Source organism: Sus scrofa, chromosome 3 (genome assembly GCF_054392235.1).
Source record: "Sus scrofa isolate SSC_HxYL_T2T_F1_AM1 chromosome 3, Sscrofa_HxYL_maternal_Yorkshire_Landrace_v2.0, whole genome shotgun sequence".
Taxonomy (NCBI): Eukaryota; Metazoa; Chordata; class Mammalia; order Artiodactyla; family Suidae; genus Sus; species Sus scrofa.
Genome location: NC_139385.1, coordinates 66,505,395 through 66,528,568, shown reverse-complemented (window position 1 = coordinate 66,528,568; position 23,174 = coordinate 66,505,395). Strand labels below are relative to the sequence as shown.

Here is a 23,174-nt window from a genome sequence, read left to right as displayed (position 1 = left end):
TCTGGCTCTGAAGATTATAGTGAAAATTCTACAATGTCTGCCAAGGAAGGCTGTGAAGAAATCCATTCTCTTGGTGTTGGAGGCTTCTGTTTGAGATAACTTTTGGAAAGTTATCATCTTGGTATGGCTTGGCATTAAGAAATGTCTATTAACATTTCTACAGAGACTGGATAAATGCTTTTCTCCTAAATAGGTAGGTTATTTGTTTATTTATCTACAGACATTTTTTTTTTTCCTTTTTAGGGCCGCAAGCTAGGGGTCGAATTAGAGCTGCACCTGCTGGCCAATGTCACAGCCACAGCAATGCCAAAAACTACACCACAGCTCACGGCAACACCAGATCCTTAACCCACCGAGCAAATCTAAGGATCGAATCTGCATCCTCCTGGATACTAGTTGGGTTCTTAACCCGCTCAGCCATAATGGGAATTTCTACCTACAGACAATTTTTGACCTTGGGTCTATGTTTTTGTCTTCTCTGTCAACACCTTTGATCTTTGGCTAGGACTAGTTTGAGAAATTACAGTGTTCAGGAGTTCTTACTGTAGTAGGGTGATTGTTAAGAATACAGCTGCAGTGGCTAGGGCCCTTGCAGAGGTGCGGTTTCAATCCCCGGCCCCATGCAGTGGGTAAAAGGATCCCGCATTGCTGGAGCTGTGGCATGTGTCGAAGCTGTGGCTCGGATTCAACCCCTGGCTAAGGAACTTCCATATGCTGCAGGTGTGGCCATAAAATTAAAAACACAAACAAACAAACAAAAAAACATAAAAAAAAACCCATAGTGTTCAGTAATAAAGTTAGACCAAAAGTCATCTTTGATACTGGAAATGAACAGCAGGAAATTCTCTCAATCCAACGCAGCATTATACATTATTCATTTATTTATTCAGCACACCACCACTGTACCTGACACAGTCCTTATCCTCAGGAAATTTCCAGTCTGGTTGATAGAGACAGATACTTTAAAAGTACATGTAATACATAACTAAAATCATGATGAGACCTAAGAAGAAAGGTTAGTTAACTGTGAGAAGGACTAACCGGGGTTCCCGTTTTGATGACTGGAGGTTCCCTAATGAAATTAAACCTATGCGATATTTCCAAGATGAGTAGGTATTTTGGGGGCCAAAAATGAGGGAGCAGAGGCCTATGGAGGACAGGAGGCAGCTGAACTTGGCTTCTTGGAGGAGCTAAAAGGAAGCCCAGGTGGCAGAAGTGCCATGAATCCTATCAGTGTGAAGTGAAGGGGAAGATGTGAGAGGAGCCAGTCTGTGCAGGGCCCTGCTGGCCACGCTCTGGATTTCACCTCAAGTGGAATGGGAATCCTTTTCAGATTGTAGACCAAGGAATGGCTTGATCTGATTTTGATGATCTGACTTGATCTTTGTTAAAAAGATCCTGTAAGGATAGAAGAAGGGGAAGAAGAGAAACAGGTTGGTTTCTACTGGACTGGTTTATACTAGCCAGGATGGGAAGAAGTGGACAGACTAATATTTTTGAATTTGTAGGCCTCAGAGATGAAATTAATATTTGAGTGAGGAACAGGGAGTCATCGGGCATGAGCCTGATGTTTCTAGGTGTGAACGACGGGGCGTCTGGTGCTTCCAGGTTTAGAAATGGCAACAATCCCAAGAGGAACATACTTGTGTGTGAGTAGGGGGGTGGGGGTGGGGCAAGATCAGAACTCCAGTTTGGCAGAGGTCGGATTTGAAATGCTTGTGAGACATCCAAGCGGAAAAGTCAAGTAGGGCTGTGGCTCAGAAGAAAGCTCTGAGCTGAGGATACACCTTTAGAAATTGGAAGCATATAAACATTGAAGGTCATGGGAAAGGATGAACTCACCCAGAGAGAGAGACAGAGAGGAAATGGAGAGAAATCAGGAATGAATGCTGAGAGGTTGCAACATTCAAGATGGGCTACAGGAGGAGCAGTCAGCAATGGAACCTGAGAAGAAACAGCCAGAAGGGCAAGAAGAAACCAGGAGGTACGGTATTAGACATCTCAGGAAAAGTGGGGTAACCAGCCGTTTCCAATGCTGTCAGTCTTCATGCGAGACAGGGGACTGAAAAGAGCCCATGGCATATGGCTCCATGCAGGTCACCAGTGACCCTCTGAGTAGTTCTGGTGGGAGGAGGGGTGGCAAGGAGTCAAAGGAGTAAGTCCCCAGGTAACTGAAAGAAAATGGGACAAACTTTTGATAAGAGGAAGGCAGTGTCCTCTTGTAATAAAGGGAAGGGAGAAGATGATCCTGTGGATGCTGGAACCTTTCAGCATTCATCCTTGATTTCTCCAGTAAGTTTCCTGAGGACAGGGACTGTGTCAGGGACAGCAGAGGTGTGCTGAATAGGTAAATGAATAATGCATAATACTGCGTTGGATTGAGAGAATTTCCTGCTGTTCATTTCCAGTATCAAAGATGACTTTTGGTCTACCTTTATTTCTTTTACTGAACACCATGGGGTTTTTTATTTTTGTTTTGTTTTGTTTTTTTAATTTTATGGCCACACCTGCAGCATATGGAAGTTCCCGGGCCAGGGACGGAATCCAAGCCACAGCTTCCGACACACGCCATCTTGAATGTTGGAACCTTTCAGCATTCATTCCTGATTTCTCTTCTCCATTTTTCCTCTCTGTCTCTCTCTCTGGGTGAGCTCATCTGGTTACAGGAAGATGAGGCTTTTCTACTGGATGCTGGTCAGCACAGCAGGCAATAGGCAAACAAAGGTGAAGTCAGGAAGACAAACAGCTAAATCTCATATTATCCACATTGTGATCAATTCTGTGACAGAGGAAATTATAGAACACTCAGGGAGAAAACTTCTAAAATGCCACCATCAGTGAACGGTTATAAGGTATGCACATAGAATGTAAGACCTAGGACGGCCACTAAAAAAATCTGTACAAAGAAATACACTCAAAAACACTACAGATAAATAGAAATGGAACTGTACACAATGTTCAAGGAACCTATGGGGATTTGGGAAAAAGAAAACAGAAAAATGAAAAAAAAAGAAAACAAAAAATAAAGTGGTAGACTTAATCCCTGACATAATTAATGATCATTAACATAACATTATACTACATTAATTAATATTAATATTGGTTAGTAACTTTAATTATCAACCAATAACTACATTAAATGTAAATGGTCCAAATGCATGAATTTTGACAGAAGACAGAAACATGTAAAGTGGATAAAAGCTATGACAACCACATGTTGTCTGTAAGAAACTCACTCTAAATATAACTACATAGGTAGAGTACAAGTAAAAGAATGGAAAAAGGTAGGCAAACATTAATCAAAAGAAATCAACAGTGGCTATATTGATAAACATGGCCAGATAAAGCACAGAGCAAAAAAAAATGACCAGAAATAGAGTGGAACACACATAATGATAAAAGGTCAAGCCAGCAAGAAGATGTTAGTCCCAACTACGTGTACACAGAATAACAGCTGTAAAATATGGGAAGTAAAAACTGATAACATGGAAAGGAGAAATAGACAAATTCACAATCATGGTTGGACAGACTTCAATGCTCTTCTCCCAGCAATTGATAAAGCAACTAGACAGAAAGTCAGCGAGGATATAGACTATAGATACAGAATAACTCAGCAACATCAGCAACAGGATCTAATTGACATTATGGAACATTCCACCCAACATCAGCAGAATACACATTCTATCAAGTGCCCATAAAACATATGCCAATGGAGCCCATGTCTTGGGCCATAAAAAATACTTGATGCATTTATAACAACTGAAATCATACAAAATGTATTCTCAGTCCACAATGGAACCAAACTAAAAATCAATACAAGTAAGATTACAGGAAATCTCCAAACACTTGGAAATAAAACAACACACCTCTAAAAGCATCCAAGAGGATGCCTCACTAAACTGAATGACAATGAAAATAACAACATATAAAAATTTGTGAGATGTAGCTTCAGCAGTGCTGAGAGTGAAATGGATAGCACTAAATGCTTGTTTTATAAAAGAGGACAAGTCTCAAATCAATAACCTAAGCTCCCTCAAGGAACCAGAAAAAGAAGTGCAAAATATACCCAAAGCATCCAGGAGGGAAATCGTAAAAATAAGACATCAATAAAACTGGAAACAGAAAACTGATAGAGAATGTTGATGAAACAAAAAGCTGGTTCTTTGAACAGAGCAATGAAATGGACAAACCTCTGGTAAGACAGACCACAAAAGTACAGATCAGTATCATGAAAGAAACAGAGTCCTGCTGTATAGCATGGGGAACTATATCCAATGCCTTGTGATAGAACACGATGGAAGATAATATGAGAAAAATAATCTATATACATATACATTGTATGTGTGTGTGTGTGTGTGTATGTAACTGGTTCACTGCTGTACAGCAGAAATTGACACAACACTGTAAATCAGCTATACTTTAATCAAAATTAAAAAAAAAGATTGAAACTGGGGCTGTCACTCTAGACCGAGACATCAAAAGGACAATAGAGGAATACAACTACACATATAAATAGGATGACGTCAACACACGATGGATTAATTATTCAAAGAGCAGTATTACCATAATCTACCCACTGTGAAATTATCTGACTAGCCCTGTAACTATTAAGGAAATAAAATCTGTAAGTTTTTTTTTTTTTTTTTTAAAGTCTGCAGGCCCACACAGTTTCCCCAGAGAATTCTGACAAGCATTTAAAGAGGAATTAACATTAATGTTATACAATTTCTTCCAGAAAGAGGAGAGCAGGGAACACTTTGCAACTGATGTTCTAAGCCAGCATTGCCCTCATGTCAAAACCAAAGAAGGTACAAATCCACAAAAATTCGGAACCATGCTCTTCATGAACATAAGAAGACAAGCATGTGGGGGAAAATGCAGAGCCACGGGAATTCTCTTGCATTGCTAGTCGGAGTGGCAGTCGGAACAAGCATTTTGGGAAAATGGTTTGGAATAATCTACTCAAATGGAACTTCCTGCAGCCCGGCATTTCTACTTTTGGGGACAGACCCCAAAGGAATGTTCCCATAGGCTCCCCAGAGACCTGTATAGGAATGTTAGTAACAGCGCTATTCCAAGAGCCCCAAACGCCCTCGTGCTGGGCAACAGGAGGGAGGGTGAGCACAGTACTGCAGGCGCCTGACGGCAGAGGACCCAGCAATGGAAATGAACAAACCTCAGTTACAGCGACAACGTGAGTCTCTCAGACAAAACGCTGAGCGACAGAAGCCAGAAACAACACAGTGCACTCGTGACTCCCCTGATGCAAACTTCACACACAAGCAGAAAGACCCTATGGTGTTAGAAACCAGGGGAGTGCTTATTCTGGAGGATGCTGTCTGGAAGGGGATATAGGAGATCCAAGGGGCTGGTCACGTCTGTGTCTCCATCTGGGTGCTGGTTACATGGGTGAGTGTGGCTTATGAATATTCATTAAGTCATATTCCTTTTTCTTTTCCTTTTTTTTTCTTTTTCTTTTTGCCTTTTCCAGGACTGTTCCTGAGGCATATGGAGGTTCCCAGGCTAGGGGTCTAATTGGAGATGTAGCTGCCGGCCTACACCACAGCCACAGCAACACAGGATCTGAGCCTCGTCTGCGGCCTATACCACAGCTCATGGCAACGCCGGATCCTTAACCCACTGATTTGAGGCCAGGGATCGAACCCAAAACCTCATGGTTCCTAGTTGGATTCAATAACCACTGAGCCATGACGGGAACTCCTCTTTTTTCTTTTTCTTTTTAATGGCTGCACCTGCTACATATGGAAGTTCCTGGGCTAGGGACTGAACTGGAGCTGCAACTGCAGGTCTCTGCCACAGCCAATGCGACACCAGATCTGAGCCACATCAGAAACCTATGCCACAGCTTGCAGCAACACTGGACCCTTAACCCATGGAGTGAGGGCAGAGGTCAAACCTTCGTCCCCAAGGACACAATGTCAGGCACTTAATCTGCTGAGCCACAATGGGAACTCCCTCAAGTTGTATTCTTAGGTGATGTGTAACTTTTCTCTGTGGCTGGTATATTCAGTTTTAAGTTGACTAAAAAAGATGAAGAAAGCTGATTGGGTCTGGTGACATGAAGATGATGAGTGAGCACACATTGGGAAGAAGAGGCAGGCTGCAGGGATCTCACGCTAATTCTAGTTTCACAAAGGGCGACACTGGAACACAGAGCAGGTGAGGGACTGGGCCAAGGTTGCAGAACTCCTGGGCAGCAGAGCAGGGATCTGAGCCCAGAGAGCAGAGCTGCAAAACCTGTTCTCACTCACTAAACTAGGCTGGCTCCTGAGAGCACAAAGACAAAGAGGATAAAGGAACATGAGATAGGAACATTTGAATGCACGAGAGTGGGAGGCTGCTTTAGGAAGATCAAACAGGCACAGCAAGGTGACACTACTCTGCATGTCCCTTTATCACAGTGGTGACATGGGCTATGACCAATATTCATAAGGACAACAACATACCACGTAAGAAAAAGCCAAGGATTTTAGAACACAATGTTTATCGAGGCAGGGAAATGAGCAATATGTTTTTGAAATATTTAAAATTTTTTCCTTTCATGGCCACATCTGTGGCACATGGAGGTTCTCAGGTGAGAGGTTAAATCGGAGCTTTAGCTGAGACCTACACCACAGCCATAGCAATGAAGGATCCAAGCGCATCTGAGACCCACACCGCAGCTTGTGGCAACAATGGATCCGTGACCCACTGAGCGAGGCCAGGAATCAAACCCACATCCTCCCTGAATCTTAACCCACTGAGCCACAATGGGAACTCCCATTTTTGAAAGATTTGGGGTTCAGGGACAGACTCTGATCACATCTGAAAAAAAAAATCATTTACATTAGATGCTGAATTCCCTCTTGATGCCAGAGAAATGCAGACTGCGTATGAGTGTGTTGTGTGTACACAGGCTCTACACTTTTGGGACATAATCATATTCTGGTCTCGAAGAGAAAAAAAACTCTTTATTGTTAGTATTTTTTAAAAGCACAGGAATTGCGATTTTGTGATTGGGCCAGGACATATAGAAAATATCCATAAAAGATAACTTAATATAATCAGTGTTAGAGCAATCAGTAAACTACCACACACAAAACCACTGCCGAGGGTCTTAATTACAAGGGAAGATTACTGCAAGAAAGTAACTCATGCCATCAGCTGCTTTCATTGCGAGAGATAGGAAGGTATATCTATGTAAGGACCAAAAGCAAGAAGAAAGATCTGACCTGTATAGTCACAGTACAGTATTTACCATGGCTACAGATTGGGAAGGTGAAGCCAGCTCATAAAGCAAAATGGTAAGTAAACTGAAAGTCCTCACTGCCTGGGAGAATGGGTCTAGTCCATCATTGATAACTGATTTTTATTTTATTATTTTATTTTATTTTATTTTATCATTTTATTTTATTTTATTTTATTTTATTATTTTATTTTATTTTATTTTATTTTATCATTTTATTTTATTTTATTATTTTATTTTATTTTATTTTTTGTCTTTTAGGGCCACAACTGTGGCATATGGAAGTTCCCAGGCTAGGGATGGAATCGGAGTTGCAGCTGCTGGCCTACACCACACCACAGCAATGTGGGATCCAAGCCACATCTGCAACCCACACCACAGCTCATGGCAATGCCTGATCCTTAACCCATTGAGCAAGGCCAGGGATTGAACCCACATCCTCACAGATGCTAGTCAGGATCATTGCTGCTGAGCCACAATGGAAACCCAATAACCGATTCTTTTAAATTGCATTTTCAGTGGAAATATCTCTTGGAAATAACCCTGAAAATGACTTCCAAATTAAGGAAAGCTCGCTGAATGAAACAGTCTGTAAACCTCTTTTCCAATATCAAGCACACACAATCTCCACTTGCTATGACCTAATTCGTGACGTACCCATCTGAACCTTCACTGGGCAAAAAAACAAGAGATGAAGTCATTCACTTAGAGACACAGAGAGGAGGAACCAGCCTGAGGGCCAAAGTCATTCTCCAGTTCTGCCAAGATGGCTGGATTGTAGCTGTCTGCTGTGCACAGCAAGACACCAATCAATCCATCTCTAAACAACCAAAAGCCCATGGGGGCTTCCTTGCTCAAACTGCCTTCACTCAGGCTTTTCTCCGCTTGCCAGTCTAGTTTCAAATGGCACTAAGTTCTAGCTCACACCCAGCCTCTCTTTTGGTGCCTCATTTTCTCTTACAAGGTGGGCAAGTGCTTCTGTGACCTCACAGCCGCATTCAGCACAGATGCTCTTCCTAGAAATTTCCTTTGACTTTTTTTTTTTTTTTTTTGTCTTTTTGCCATTTCTTGGGCCGCTCCCACGGCATATGGAGGTTCCCAGGCTAGGGGTCTAATCAGAGCTGTAGCTGCCAGCCTACGCCAGAGCCACAGCAACGCAGGATCCGAGCCACGTCTGCAACCTACACCACAGCTCACAGCAACGCCGGATCGTTAACCCACTGAGCAAGGGCAGGGATCGAACCCGCAACCTCATGGTTCCTAGTCAGATTCGTTAACCACTGCGCCATGACGGGAACTCCCTCCTTTGACTTTTATTTCACCTCCGCACAAGTTCTCGGGACTGTATTTGCATTTTCATGTCTAGACAGGTACATCATCTGCCAGCGCTCGTGATAATTTTGTACAACACACACTATTCCAAGATCAACTGAATAGCATAAGGGTCTTGTAGCGCATATAAAAATGATGCAGAAAACCTCTCTGAATTGTCTTTTTACCTATTATATTTATTCCAGCTTGACACAACACAAAACAGGTGATGAGAAAAAGGAAAGAGAAGTAGAGGAAAATCTGTCTTTTGTGTTTTCAAACTTGCTTTTAAAATACAGACATTTCCTGAAAGGCAGAAGGGAAAGTGATGAATGTTAAGTGGGTATTTTTTCGCCTTAACTGACTAAACAGAAGAGTATTTATAAACCCCTGACTGATGTCTCCAGCTGATAAATCAACACCAGGGGAGAACATTTCAAGCCCATTTATCACTTAAGACAAACAGGCTATTCTGAGCATGATTATTTTTTATTCATAGTTTTAGCTCACCTCTACGTTTGCTTTGCCTCTGTGTTAATAATATCTGTATAAGACTTCTCAATATTTAATGCTACAGCGTGCTTATTGCATGCTGATGAAATGAAGCTCACACATTTGATCTCTGGAAGGCCAGTAACCTTGCCTGCAAAAAAGGCTCTATTTCACACTGAAGCCTGCTCCCCACTGGCTTCCTTATAAATGGCTGCTGCTGGCGTCAATGCCATGAAGATCACAGAATTACAGCTTTAAGGGAAACTTAGGCCAAAATATTTGAACAGACAGGCCCAATGGCCCAGAATCTTGTCATCAGCAGAGATCTCCTGGCAAAACTCAGAGCATCACAAGTCAGCATTTGCATGATGACTCCGGTGACACCTAGAACGGGTTACCAGGTTGGCGACATCGTGTCACAGTCAAAGAACCACAACATAAAAGAAAACCTTACCTGTTCATTCTCCTCTTCATCGCTACTTAGCTTAAGGTCATCTTCTAGCATTCTGAAAGAGGGAACAAAGAGGTACCAATACTTAGCAAATTCAAGACAACTTAGCATCAAAATACCTGTATTAGAGCAATGTTTCAGTAAATAAGTCTATTCAATTTCCACGTTAAAAGAAAACTTCCTGTTAAGGCCTTTTCCTCTGCTGCACTTAGGAAATTACAAACTGCCACATCTTGGACATGGACCCTCACAACAGCCAAAGGACACGATGGGATGGCAGCTTCTTCAAAATGAGGTTTTAAACAAACAGAATCAAGCAGGTGCTTTTCCTCCTGAAGTTTTAATTCTACAAATCTTTGCCACATGGCAGGTGCTGGGCTATGTCTCCATGACTATAGGTGGTCAACAGGGAGGGAGCAGGCAGACCTCTGTTGAGCTAGGAAACAATAAACTTGAGTTTTGAGCACAGCTGCTGGGTCTTCCCCCACCCAAAGACCTAGAGAAGATGTCTGCCTGAACAGAACATCCTGCTGGATGAGGAAACCAAAGAGGAGGAAGCTTTCTGGAAAGACTCTGGGAAGGCAACTCCCTAGTGCCCCGGGTCCCTCAGATGCATCATGACAGATGCAGTAGGAAAGTGTACTTTTGGGTTCATAAAAGTTAAAAAAAAAAAGAGAGAGAGAGAGAGAGAGAGAAACAAAATTCAAACCCTATTATTTGATGCGGATGCCACTGCATTTTTTTTTTTTTTTTTTTTTTTTTTGCTTTTTAGGGCTGCACCTGTGGCATGTGGAAGTTCCCAGGCTAGGGGTCATATCAGCGCGGCAGCTGCTGGCCTACACCACAGCCACAGCAACATGGGATCCGAGCCCTGTCTGCTATCTGCACTGCAGCTCATGGCAATGCCAGATCTTTAACCCACTGAGCAAGGCCAGGGATCGAACCTGTGTCCTCATGAATGCTAGTCAGATTCATTTCCACTGAGCCACGATGGGAAGTCCATGCCATTGTATTCTTATCAGCATTTCTGGTTATTTCTTTATAGAAAAAGTTTTCAGATTAGGTCATTTCAAAAGAAATCTTACTCTCAACTGCATTCTACACACAAATGAATGCAGAGCTGTTTTGTTCTGTAGAGGAAGAGTTCCGTTAGGGGAAGAGTCAAGTTTTGGATGGACCTTAGGGAACCAGGGATCAGTGTGAAGGCCACTGACCCCTTGTGCTCAAAAGGCTTCACTGTCCTTTTTGAAGTCACCTCCAAGTCCAAAGACTAGTCCCTAAAATGTGTTGTTTCCTTTAAAAGGAAATTATAGGCCTATCGTCGATACATTCCTCTGAATATTTTTATAATGACTTTTGGGGTGAACTTGAGGTAAAGATATGCCAGGGCAGGGCGTGGGATGGCGGGGCTCTGGCTCTACTTTTGGAAAAAGGAAGTAAGACCAAGACTCTGACGCTCTGAAAGGCTGAGGACTGCCTTTGGGGCTACTTATATGCACAAAAGCACAGGTGCCTCAGCATCACACTGGCCCCTCCCACTGGTGACGCCCACACAAAGCCATGCCCCTCCCGTGCCCCTTGGTCCCTCCCCTCCGCATCGTCACGGCAACCTCCTATGCGCCTGAGCTCCTGTCCAACAGTAAACCTCGGGGGTCAGAGCATGGACTTTGGAATGAAGCTGCCCAGGAGGCATCCTGGCTCTGCTGCTCAGTCGGCCCAGTGACCCCACACCTGCCTCAGTGGGGTTTTCCAGAGAAATCATTACACAGTCCATTTTTGGATGATGCTTGGCACAGAAGCTGGTACAGAGTAACACTCAACAATGTTCATTTTTCATTCCTATTCCTCTTTCACCTCTGAGGGGAATGCCTTGGAGCATTTAAGAAACTTGCACGGTAAACAACTTGGGACAAAAGATGTTTCCACTCATGCCTTAAAACTAAACCATTTGCTCTATTTTCCAGCCATATTGAAAGGAAAAGATGACATTCTCCAGAGGCTGTGGAGGGGGAATGGGAATATACCTTCGGATGTAATTGCTGCCATGGTTGATGAATCTGATGTGACTTTATGTCTATAGAGGACCGAAAACACAGCCATCAGCTTGAGTGCACAGGAGACATGCCCCGCGAGCCTGAGGTCAGCCCTCTACCCGGAGTCCCCTTAGCAGGACTCACAGCCTGATGACAATGGGGACGGTGAAATAAAAGAGATGATAAAAGCAAACTCTGTGAATGAAGGCCAGAGGGCAGGGCTGCAGCCAGAGGTGCAGAGAAATCTGGCTTCGTGTCCTGAACCCCAAGGTGCTGTCACACTGTGTCAGGAGCATTTCAGGTCAGTGCATGGTGGTGACTTCACAGTGAGTTTGGCCAGACAGCTGAGAGCTAGGATGCTGACAGGTTGGGGGCAGGGCTTCTTTTTTAAACATCCAATTAGGTGATTCAGATTCCGTTCTATCCATTTTGTACTGGCAAACTGGAGACAATAGGTTCTTAGAATTGCTGTCCCAGGCATCTTAGAACATGCCCTTCACCCTCACCTTGAACACCTGGTACAAAGGGTCAGAAGGTTTGAGCCACAGGCTGAGGGGTTCTTATGCTTTCATGCAGGGAGAGAGGCTCCCATGTGAACTGTGCAGAGAAGGACTATGGGAGTTTGCCCAGAGCTCTGACGGGGGATCCTGGTACAAACACTTCCCTTCCCACTTTGCCAAGCACCACCTCGGGGGGACCTTCATGTTTCTGAAGGATGCATGAAAACGCTGCCTCAGCTCCACCAGCAGAACTGGCATCTAAACCCTAATCACTTACTCATTCAATGGACTCAGGTGTTATTTTATTGGTGGGCACCTGTCTTTGGAAAGTGTACTATCTCCCAGGGCTGGTTCCTCTTACACGTTACATTCCAATCAGCATTGCCACAAACTGAGGTGACTACTATGGAAAGCAGTATGGAGGTTCCTCCAAAAACTAAAAATAGAGTTGCTGTATGATTCTGCAATCCCACTCCTGGGCATATACCTAGACAAAGCTATAATTCGAAAAGATACATGTACCCCTATGTTCATAGCAGCACTATTCACAATAGCCAAGACATGGAGACAACCTAAGTGTCCATCGACAGAAGAATGGATAAAGAAGATGTGGTATATATACACAATGGAATACTACCAGCCCTAAAAAAGAATGAAATAATTCCATTTGCAGTAACATGGATGGACCTAGAGATGATCATACTAAGTGAAGTAAGCTAGAAAGAGGAAGACAAACACCATGACATCACTTACATGTAGAATCTAAAATAAGACCAAATGAACATACCTACAAAACAGAAACAGGCTCACAGACACAGAGAACAGATTTGTCTAGTTGTCAAGGGAGAGATGGGTAGGAAGGAAAGGATTGGGAGTTTGGGATTAGCAGATGCAAACGAATATACACAGGATGGGTAAACAATAAGATCCTTCTGTAGAGCACACGGAATTATATTCAATATCATGTGATAAACCGTAATGGAAATGAATGAGAAAAAAAAGTATGCATATGTGTAACTGAATCACTTTGCTGTACAGCAGAAATTAACCCAACACTGTAAATCAACTATACTTCAATAAAATTAAGAAAAAAATCAGCAGTGCTGTTTTAGCCATTCGTAAGTGCCTTAACGTTGTGAGGCTCTGGTATAACTAACTCTCATGGAACCCAATCGCTTCATCGAAGGTAACTTCAGTAGCTCTCAGAAAAGGGAGGAATTCAGTATAACCCTTGCAACTTTAATATTTGATAATGGCAGCTTCTCTGTTTGTATTATTTTGTAGCTGAGTGGTAAACAACTTTATATGTGGCTGATGCTTTTATTTTTGAGGTCCAAAAGTTCTCAGGAAGCAGAAATAGTAGCCCACCCCTAACAGGTGGCTAGCTGCTTCTAGGGCTCTTCTGTATCTTAGCCAGGTTTTGCAAATGGGTGCATTACCTTCAAATGTAATGGGAGTCATTTCACAGAGCAGTGGTTTTTAATTAATAGGATTTCCCTGGAATTACTTGTCATTTGGGGCCCCTAACAGATCTGAATCCTTCAGTCCTTTAGAGTTCATTTTGTTTTGCCATGTTTTAACAGCTTCTTAAAAATCTGAGTTTTAATTGCACTTTTTGGTTTGCAGATTTGTTTCTATAGCTGGTGCTGCTACAATTTCCACCTATTTGAGATTTAAAGCCAAAGACAAATGCTTATGACTCCCCATTAGACATATTCATCTATGCAAAAACCTCATCTAACAATTGGCAGGGCATGATAAACCTAGGTGTTATGCAAGTCCATCTCTCGGAAGGAATTCCCCAAGCCGTCTTCTCCACTGCTTGGAACACTGGAGGGGAAGTTATAAAACTCGTTTCATTGTTTCTGAAGTCTGCTGCTCTGTCAGGGTCAATGCTAGCATCTGCCTGGGTTTATTTTCATAAACAGGTGACCACCTTCTGGTGCGCCTCTGTTCAGAAGAGTTTAGCTCATGCCATTCCAGTGAACTGGGAACCGAGAAGGCTGAGCCTGGGGTTGCTCAGGTAGTGCGTCCAACACAAATGAAGGACGTTACTCCAGAGGCCAGCGTAGAAATCCGGAACAAGACAAAGAGTAGTTAGATGACCATCTCTGGTGTTTTCCCACTCAGGGTTTCAGATACACACCTTTTGAAGCAATGTTGGTTCATAGGAAGAACCCTTCTCAGGGTTGGTTCCAGCTGTCAATAAAATCACACATTTCTGATTCTGCCATGTTTATTCTGGGAGGGAAGGTACCCTGGGAGCTCTTTTGTTTAGGACCTTCTTTTTTCGTAAGGACAATACATTCCAATGGTCCTTTTCTTCCACTTATATACTGAGTCCACCTGCCAAGGACTACTCAGGACCAACTACCCTGGGGGACAGCATCTCATTTCCTATCACTTAAGACCTTCAAAAAAGCCAGCCTCACTTGGGAAACCTGCCAAACCCTGGTAAGAGATGGGGTGAGCATGTGTCTTTGAAATCTCAATCAGGCAATTGCCTTTTCTGGATAGTTCTGTCTTGTATATTATTATAGAGTGAGTAGAAATCAAAGGAAAGTGAAAATCAACAAGAATAAAATAACACATCCATGATATTGGAGCATAGGTGGGGGAATGTATTCCCAAACAGCACCCAGGAGGCTGGCCAGCATGGAGTCTGAATTCTGTCCCTCACAAGCTCTGGGAACTTGGGCAAATCCTTAACTCACCCTGGATACTGTGTCTGCATCTCTAAAATGAAGCTGGGATCAAATGACCTCCATATCTCCTGTGGCTCTGAATTCTACATCTTCCTGCTTTACCACTGGACTCCAGGAAGACTGCTGGTGAATTAGAGGGGATCCTGGACCTGTGCTGACATGACTTCATTAAAAGTAAAACCGCCAGGTTAGAACATGAGGAAATGGCCCAAGATCTGACCCTGGAGCCAGGTGCCCAGGGTGAAGTCCCTTGACTCCCTGGAGTGCTTTATCTCCTCATGTGTCCAAAGAGATGTTTCACGTGGTTGTTCTAAAAGTTAAATAGAAAACAGACACGGCAGTACTTCTCGATGGTACAGCACTGCATAGAGTGACTCTTTTTGGACACATCTCCTATATGATTCTGCATGCACAGAGCCTGGCCCTTGGGCACCAGCTTGGGAATCTGGAAAGATTGAGCACTTCCTGGAGACCAGGAATGTAGGTGGCAACCCCTTGCACCAGGTGGCTGTGAGGACCAGAATGAGAGATGGGGCCAGCTCCCCACCTGGCTGGGAGATCAGGGAAGTGTCCCTCCCTCCATTATAAATGAACCAACTGGGATATTTTTGAGACTTTTCTGTATGACACCTGACACACATCCAACAGCTCTGGAGTAGTTTCACAAAACTAGATTCTCTTTTTCTCTTCTCCTAAGAGCATCCACAAACAAAATCAGACAACAGATACGCTAAATGGTGAGCAGAACAATGGAGCAGTTTGCTGAGGCCCCCAAGGAGCCTGTGCTGAGGCCCCCAGGCACTGGCCCAGGTGTCACTGGCAGTGCAGTCCTCTCAGACACTCTGTCTGCAGGAGCTGTCATTCTTTCTGAAGGAACAGCATGTCCCCAAGCTGCACCACAAACACACATTTAGAAATGCATGGAGTCACGAGATATTCTTCCAAGGAAGTAAACAAGAAGCTGGAGCTAAGTGTGCTGAGAAATTCCTCATTGGATCAGTCCTCTGGGGCAGCAAGGACCCCCAAGGGCTGGGGGAGAATGTTTCCAGAGGACCGCAGGACACCGGGGAGGCAGGATGCTCCCTCATAGGAGCCTTAGGAGTTGATGCTGGGCCACTGCTTTTCAGACGAGAGCATAGCTTGTAAAACACAGGGGCCTGGGCCGCCTCCAGGGTTTTTTAGTAGGTGTGGGAAGGGGGGTGTGGGAAGCAGCCCTCAAATCTGCATTTCTAATAAGACCCCAGGTGATGCAGAGGCTGCTGGCCCAGAGGCCACACTCTGAGAAGCCCTGGGCGTGGGGCCATAGCCTCTTGCTTACATAGGTTTATTGCATCTTGAGTCAGCCTCTGAAAGCGGAGAGCCTGTGAAATGAACCCTTAAGCCACCTCTGAGGGCATATTGAGGCTTGTGGTCTGGGCAGGGGTTGGGGGGATGGAGGAGAAAGGAGTGGAGGGAGGCTGGCACTCAGACATGCCCTGCTGTGTACTCCTGCCCAGACCTCCCCCAGTGCACCCTGGTCCACAGGGTAGGACCCCAGAATCCGGAGTGCCTCCTCTCACCCCTATATCTGTTCCAGAAAAGAGCTTTCCCTCAACCAGTGGAGCCTGACTCACTGGCTCACCAGCTCAAAGGCTGTGTTCCTGCCTCCAGAGCCTCAGAGGGTTAGGAGGGGACAGGGACAAGCCAGTGGGATGGGCCCTGGAGCAGAGCCCTGGAGGATGGGGGACCATGCTGGCTTCAGGCTCCCAGAGGAGATGAATGGAGTCAGTAAGGGGGGCTGCCAAGCCTGGAGTGCCTGGGGGTGGGCTGGTTTATATCCCACATTCCATGGTCTTCTTTTCCTTCTGAAAAGTAATCTACATGGTGGATCAGAGCTGCCCCCATTTGTCATACAGCAGACCTGATCACAATGTTGTAAATCAATGATACTTCAATAAAACTTAAAAAACAAAACAAAACAAAACCCTACCCCCAAAGCAAAAAGGATCCAGGGATCCAGGAAAATGTCTCCTGCCTCTCCTGTCCTCACCTGCCCACTTCCAACTCTCGCCCCCTAAGTCACCACTGGCTATCGTTTCTCATATGTGATCTCAGAGTTTCTTTATGCATTAACCAGCCACTGTGAGTGCAGCACATGGGACCCCTTAGAGTCAGTACAGGACATGGGTGAATGGATATAGGCCATCCATGGACCCTACTTAGCTGGCGCTGGCAGGTAGCTCTAAGACGCTCTCCATGACCCTCGCCTCGAGTACTGTGTACTCCCCACCCTGAGTGTGGCTGGACCCAGTGACTTCCTTCTAAGGAACCCAGTTGGGCAATGTGATGGGATGTCACTTGTGAGACTGGGGGATGCCCACTGGCAGACATGCGTACTCTTGGTCTTTTTGCTGCTTTGCTTGGCTGATAAAAGCTGCCATGTTGGGCAGGAAACTGAAGGGGACCTCAGAAAACTGAGGGGGACCTCAGGCCAGTGGCCAAGGAGGAAAGGTGTTTTTCAGCCTAATCCCCCAGAATGAACTGAGTCTTGCCAGCAACCAACGTGTGAGCTTGGAAATGGATCTTTCCCCAGCGGGCTTTGCAGTAACTATAGCCCTGGCTGATGCCTTGATGGCAGCCTCTCAAGAGACCTCAGCCAAAGAACCCCACCAAGCCAGGGTCAGACTCCCGACCCACAGAAACCATGAGATAATAAATGCCACAAGTTCTGCGGTAATTTCCTAGGCATCAATAAATAATTGGTATGCTGCTAGATGGTATTAAATATGCAGTATGTCCCTTTCCAAGATCACTCCCAATTGCCCGAGCTAAAGCATGAACAGCCATCATTCAAACTGTCTTACAGGTGCATAATGCAAGCCTGACAGGTCGGAAACAATTTCTAATAGCCCAGCTAAAAAAAGTGGCAAGGAGTTCCCACTGTGGCTCAGTGGTAACAAATTCAACCAGTATCTGGGAGGAGGTGGGTTGATCCCTGGCCTCGCTCAGTGGGTTAAGGATCTGGCATTGCCATGAGCTGCCATATAGGTCACAGATGTGGCTCAGAGCTGGTGTGGCTGTGGCTGCGGCATAGGCTGGCAGCTGCAGCTCCAATTAGACCCCTAGCCTGGGAACTTCCATATGTCGCAGGTGTGGTGATAAAAGAGACAAAAAGAAAAAAAGTAGCAAGAAAGAGGTAAAATGAATTTGAACAATGTACTTAATTTAAGTCAGCATATCATTTCAACATGACCACATACACATTTCAAGGGTCCCACAGTCCCACGTGGCTAGTGGCTGCTGGACCAGACAACACGGGCTCAGAGCTTTTGCAGATGGTGAAGGGTGTTCGAACCTCAGGAGGATTCGTGTCCCCCCAGCCCCCAGATCCCCGTGCCTCTTCCAGGGGTCAATCCTGTCTACACTGCCTGCCTTACAGGGTGCGCTGAACATGCCTGTGAGGGTAAAGATGCTGGTAACTCGGTGTGTGGAGGAGCTGAGGGAGAGAAAGGGGAGGCTTTGCAAAATAATGCAACTGCACACTGATGACTGCTGGTGAAGACTGAGAGCAAAACACAACGGGGGTGGCCCTGCAAACACGGCTTGTAAGAAGCTGATCACCTGGCAAGGGAGGTCTGTCCACTTTTTACTCTGATTTATTGAATTCCCTATTTCTCTCTTGTTCACTCTCTCTCTCTCTTTTTTTGGCCAACCCACGGCATATGGAGTTCCCAGGCCAGGGACAGATCTGAGCCGCAGGTGTGACCCAAGGTGATCCTTAACCCACTGTGCCAGGCCGGGGATCGAACCCGCGTCCTGGGCTCCCAAGATGCTGCCGATCCTGCTGCACCACAGCAGAATCTCCCATCACATTCCCTATTTCTTTTGGTTGTAGCCAAGACTATTCTCACTAAAGGTACTTGAAATATCCCAATTTTTTTTCATTGTGCTCTTGTTTTTCAGTTGCGTATTTTAAAAAGTTCTTTTTACTTGGCATTGCAGGTCTTGCAAGGGGATTGGAGCAGCCCCTCGGGAACAAGTTGTCCAGGAAAAATGGAATGCTGGCCCCGGATGCCGTGAACATCCCATGACTCTCCCCACCCAGGAAGCTCTAAGTGCCACACGCGGGTGGTGCAATTGTGAAGATGGGAGAACACACATCTTTTCCATTCAGGGCAATCTAGGCCCTGGTTATGAAGTAGCTTTCTCCAAACACTTAGGCTTTAAAACTGCTTCCTCCTTGAAGAATTACAGGGAAAGAGGGCTGGATGTACTCAATCATTTCTATCAAAAACAACCCGGGGTTTAGAAAGAGTACTTTAACAGGGAAGGGTTGCTCTTTAAGGATGGTTTAAAATTCCTGTCTTTGTTCGTTACAAGGACTTTTAGAAAAAGAGCTTCTGAACCAGGGTTCTTGGTATTAGAGGATTCCGTTTCTAAAGCGTAATGACTTCAGGTACAGGGTGTGAGAGAACACGCTCTTCTTCCGAGAGATGCTGGAAGAGAGGTCAGGGACCTCGTCCAGGAACGTGGAGTTTCCTGTGCTGTCCAGATTTGATGACAGGCATTTCTTTTTTTCTTTTCTTTTCTTTTCTTTTTTTTCCTTACCAGGGCCGCATCTGTAGCATGTGAAGTTCCCAGGCTAGGGGTTCAATCTGAGATGCAGCTGCCAGCCTATGCCCCAGCCAGGTGTAGTTATTTTTAAAAACTCTTCATTTTTATCCTTTATACTATAGTTAAGCGGTTAAACAACACCCTATTACTGAATTAGCATATTTAAAGTCTTTTTACTTTTATTCCTAAGTTGTTTGCATACTTTCTTATGTTTTCATGTTGCTGAAGTGTCTTTACATATCAGCTTGGAAAACGCCTTTCAGTATTTTTTGTAAGGCAGGTCTAGTGTTGATGAACACCTCAGATTTTGTGTTTCTGAAAAAGTCTTCATTTCTCTTTCTTTTCTTTTTTTTAAGGGCCACACCTATGGCATATGGAGGTTCCCAGACTAGCAGTTAAATTGGAGTTGTAGCTGCTGGCCTGTGCCAAAGCCACAGCAATGTCACATCTGAGCTGTGTGTCTGTGACCTACACCACAGCCCATGGCAATGCTGGATCCTTAACCCACTAAGCGAGGCCAGGGATGGAACCCCCATCCTCATGGATACTAGTCAGCAGATTCTTAACCCACTGAGCCACAATGGGAACTTTTTTTTTTTTTTTTTGATGATGGGCGTTTCTTTACATGAACCTCTTTGAAGCGGACAGTGTACTTACCCAGAAAGGAATGAGAAACAACATCAGATTAGGGAAGCTCCAGACTGTGATATCAAATGTTAATGGTCAGTAAACTGGTAAACTGGTTGCCCAGTCTGTTTGCTGACTAACTGTTTGCCTGCTTAATTTATCACGTCTGACAGTGAGAATGGACTGAATCTAGAAAGGTCATACCTACGGCAGGCAGGTTACGATGTGTTCTTTGGCTCACGATACCAGTTTTTGCATTTTTGTGGCTATTGTTACTGACAAGTTGATGGCTGAGATGGCCCTTGATTAAAAGAGATTTATTTGAAGAGCTAACCTGTTATGGTTAGGAAAGAGAACCAAGCATGATCTCCTTAAGGCATGAGCATGAAGCTGCACTCAAGTCATGCTGGCTGAGTTTGGCCTGACACGGTGGTGTCTAAACTTTACTGCACATTGGAACCACTTGAGGTCTTTAAAAGATATCAGTGCCTGGCTCCCACCCCACCTCTACCTTCTGATGTAATCGATTTGGGGAGTGAACTGGACATCCAGATTTTTTAAAGCTCCCGAGGTGATTCTGATTTATAGCAAAGCCTGGGAACCACTATATAACACAGCAAGAACTAGACACAGTCTGAAGAGCTGAATGTTTTGGATAGCCGTGGTCCTTGGATTCAGTCCCAAACTCTGTTTTAGTTTGTCTGCTAATAAAATGGTATGATAGTTGAGACTCAAATGAGACAATAAAAGTGAAAGTGCAGTGGAAACTATAAAGCCTCCTAGAGGTTTCTCAATGATGAGGTCACTATTACCCAGGGTGTTAAAACACTGATTCATGGGCCTCATTCCCAAAGAGGCTAATTTAATTGGTCCTGGGTCCGGCAGAGGCATCAGTATTTTTGACGAGCATCCCAGGTGAATCTACTATTCAGCCAGGGTGGAAAACCACTGCCTAATTCCAAGCAAATTTTCATCTTCTCATTAAAGCCATCTGCAATCCCCAGAACAGAATTCTCGATATCTTATCTAACTCTTGTACAGAACCAGGGCGTTGTAGGAAGGCTGTGTATCAACTCAACTGCCCCCACCTTCCCTTTGAATAAGACGGCTTCCAGGGGAGGGGGGTAGTTCCTGAAAGCCTACTATCAGGCACAAACCCGTCCTTACTAAAGAACTGGGGAATCACCCTTACGTGTTTTGGAATTCTTCAATGGTTGCTTTCAGAAATCATGAGCAGTGCTAGGGTATCGGAGATCATTTTCTGGCTTGTTCTTCAGCCTCTGGGAGGAAATATGGGAGATTACACAGGTTATCCTGTCTTCCAAGCTTTCTGGAGAAGTCCCCAAGCTTCCTTCAAGACAGTACCGCACAGCATGCGAGGTGATCTGCTGACATCACAGCGTCATCTCTCCCTTTGAAGCACTCTGGCCCTGCTTTGCTGGGCCAGAGGCCTGGAAACTCTATGTTCTGGAATTCTTGCCTGCCAAGCTTCTGGTTCAATGTCACCAGTGAGAGGCACCTCGACAGGGGTTGGAGGGCTGAATGTAACAAGCCATGGTTGCTCCAGGGCAGTGGAAGCAGGTATATAAGCTTCAGCAGGTGTGAGGTTCGGCCAGGGCTGTGCAGGCATCCTTTGGGGAGTAATACCTGCAGGTGCTGCAGACTCTGAGGTTCCCATTAGCAATCCTCTCTGGTTCTGACTTCCTGCTGGCCCCCTGTCTTCTGCTTCCCTAGCCCCCCTGGTGGGTTTAGAAGCCAATCATGCCCTATAGTAAGTGCCTTCCTACTTGAAACATGCGGAGTGGGTGCTCCTTCCACATCAAGCTCTGACTGGTGTGCAGAGGAATTAAGAGCCTACGCTCTGCAGTCGGAGAGCCTGACTGGCTGATTCATGTCCCTGCTCTGCCGCATGTGAGCTGTGTGTCCCTGTGCAAAGAACTCAGAGCCGCTCTCTCGGTTTCCTCATCTTTAAAATGGACAAATAAGGGAGTTCCGGTAGAAGCTTAGTGGTAATGAATGACTAGTATCCACGAGGATTTGGGTTTAATCCCCGGCCCTGCTCAGTGGGTTAAGGATCCCATGTTGCCATGAGCTGCAGTGTAGGTCGCAGGTGCAGCTCAGATCGGAGTGTTGCTGTAGTTGTTGTGTAGGCTGGCAGCTGCAGCTCTGATTCAGCCTCTAGCTTGGGAACTTCCATATGCTGCAGGTGTGGCCCTAGATAAAAAAAATAAAATGGACAAGTAAGAATGTTTACCTCTTAGGAATGTGGGAATTATATGAGGAACCTGCATAAAAATTTTATACAGTGGCTGATATATAGGAATTACTCAATATTCAATATTATTAGTAGTATCTTATTTTTTTGGTTGCACCTGAGGCATGTGAAAGTTCCCAGACTAGGACCGGGAACTGAACCCTTGCCACAGCAGTGATCCAAGCCACTGCAGTGACAGTGCTAGGTCCTTAATCTGCTGCGCCACAAGAGAACTCCCTATTACTGGTATTTTATTAACCATTCCATCTTGTAACAACCACCATGATATAACTGAGGTCCATTCACTTTTTCTAACGGAGAAAATCAACCTCTTTTTTTTTTTAATGGTGGTACCCGTGGCATATGGAAGTTCCCAGGCCAGGGATTAAATCCAAGCTATAGCTGTGACCTACGCCATAGCTGTGCCAATGCTGGATCCTTTAACTCACTGCACCAGGCCAGGGATCAAACTCGTGCCTCTGCAGTGACCCAAGCCATTGCAATCAGACTCTTAACCCACTGCAGCACCTCGGGAACTCCCAACTTTTTTATTTATGGACCACCCCCAGTGGGCCAGGTATATTCTAGGTGCTACAGATACAAAGTTGAGAATGGCTCCTTGCTTTTGCTGGGGAGAAAGGCAGAGAAGCAAACCTAGCGAAGTGGTAAAAAGCAGGAGCACAGATCCCATCTTCTTTCCTTGTCAGACAATCCTGGCCCCCTTTCTCCTTCCTCATTGGTTCTAGTCTCCAGCCTTTAAAATGCCTGTGGATTTTTCGATTATTAGTTCTCCAGTGTCCTCCCAGTGTTCAGAGTCACGTGAGAGACACGGTCCTCTGTCCAGGCCATTTCAGGACTAACTGGAGGGGAGAAGTATCTGGTCTATGTGCCAAGTCGGCAGTTCCCAAGTTTGATGAATTAAAGCGTTCTCCACTTTAGTTCACATTTACTTGTTCCTGCCC

General features: G+C 44.9%; 1 protein-coding gene across 18 annotated transcripts in view; it reads right to left on the bottom strand.

Moving 5' to 3' along the window:
* AFF3 (ALF transcription elongation factor 3) overlaps positions 1-23,174 on the bottom strand; it is a 594,300-nt gene that overhangs the window by 110,523 nt on the left and 460,603 nt on the right. For all 18 annotated transcript variants that reach the window (XM_085018570.1, XM_021088183.2, XM_021088187.2 and 15 more), the window contains one exon: positions 9,504-9,555. In XM_085018570.1, coding sequence (XP_084874696.1) covers positions 9,504-9,555 — 52 coding nt within the window. The remainder of the gene's footprint in view (positions 1-9,503; positions 9,556-23,174) is intronic.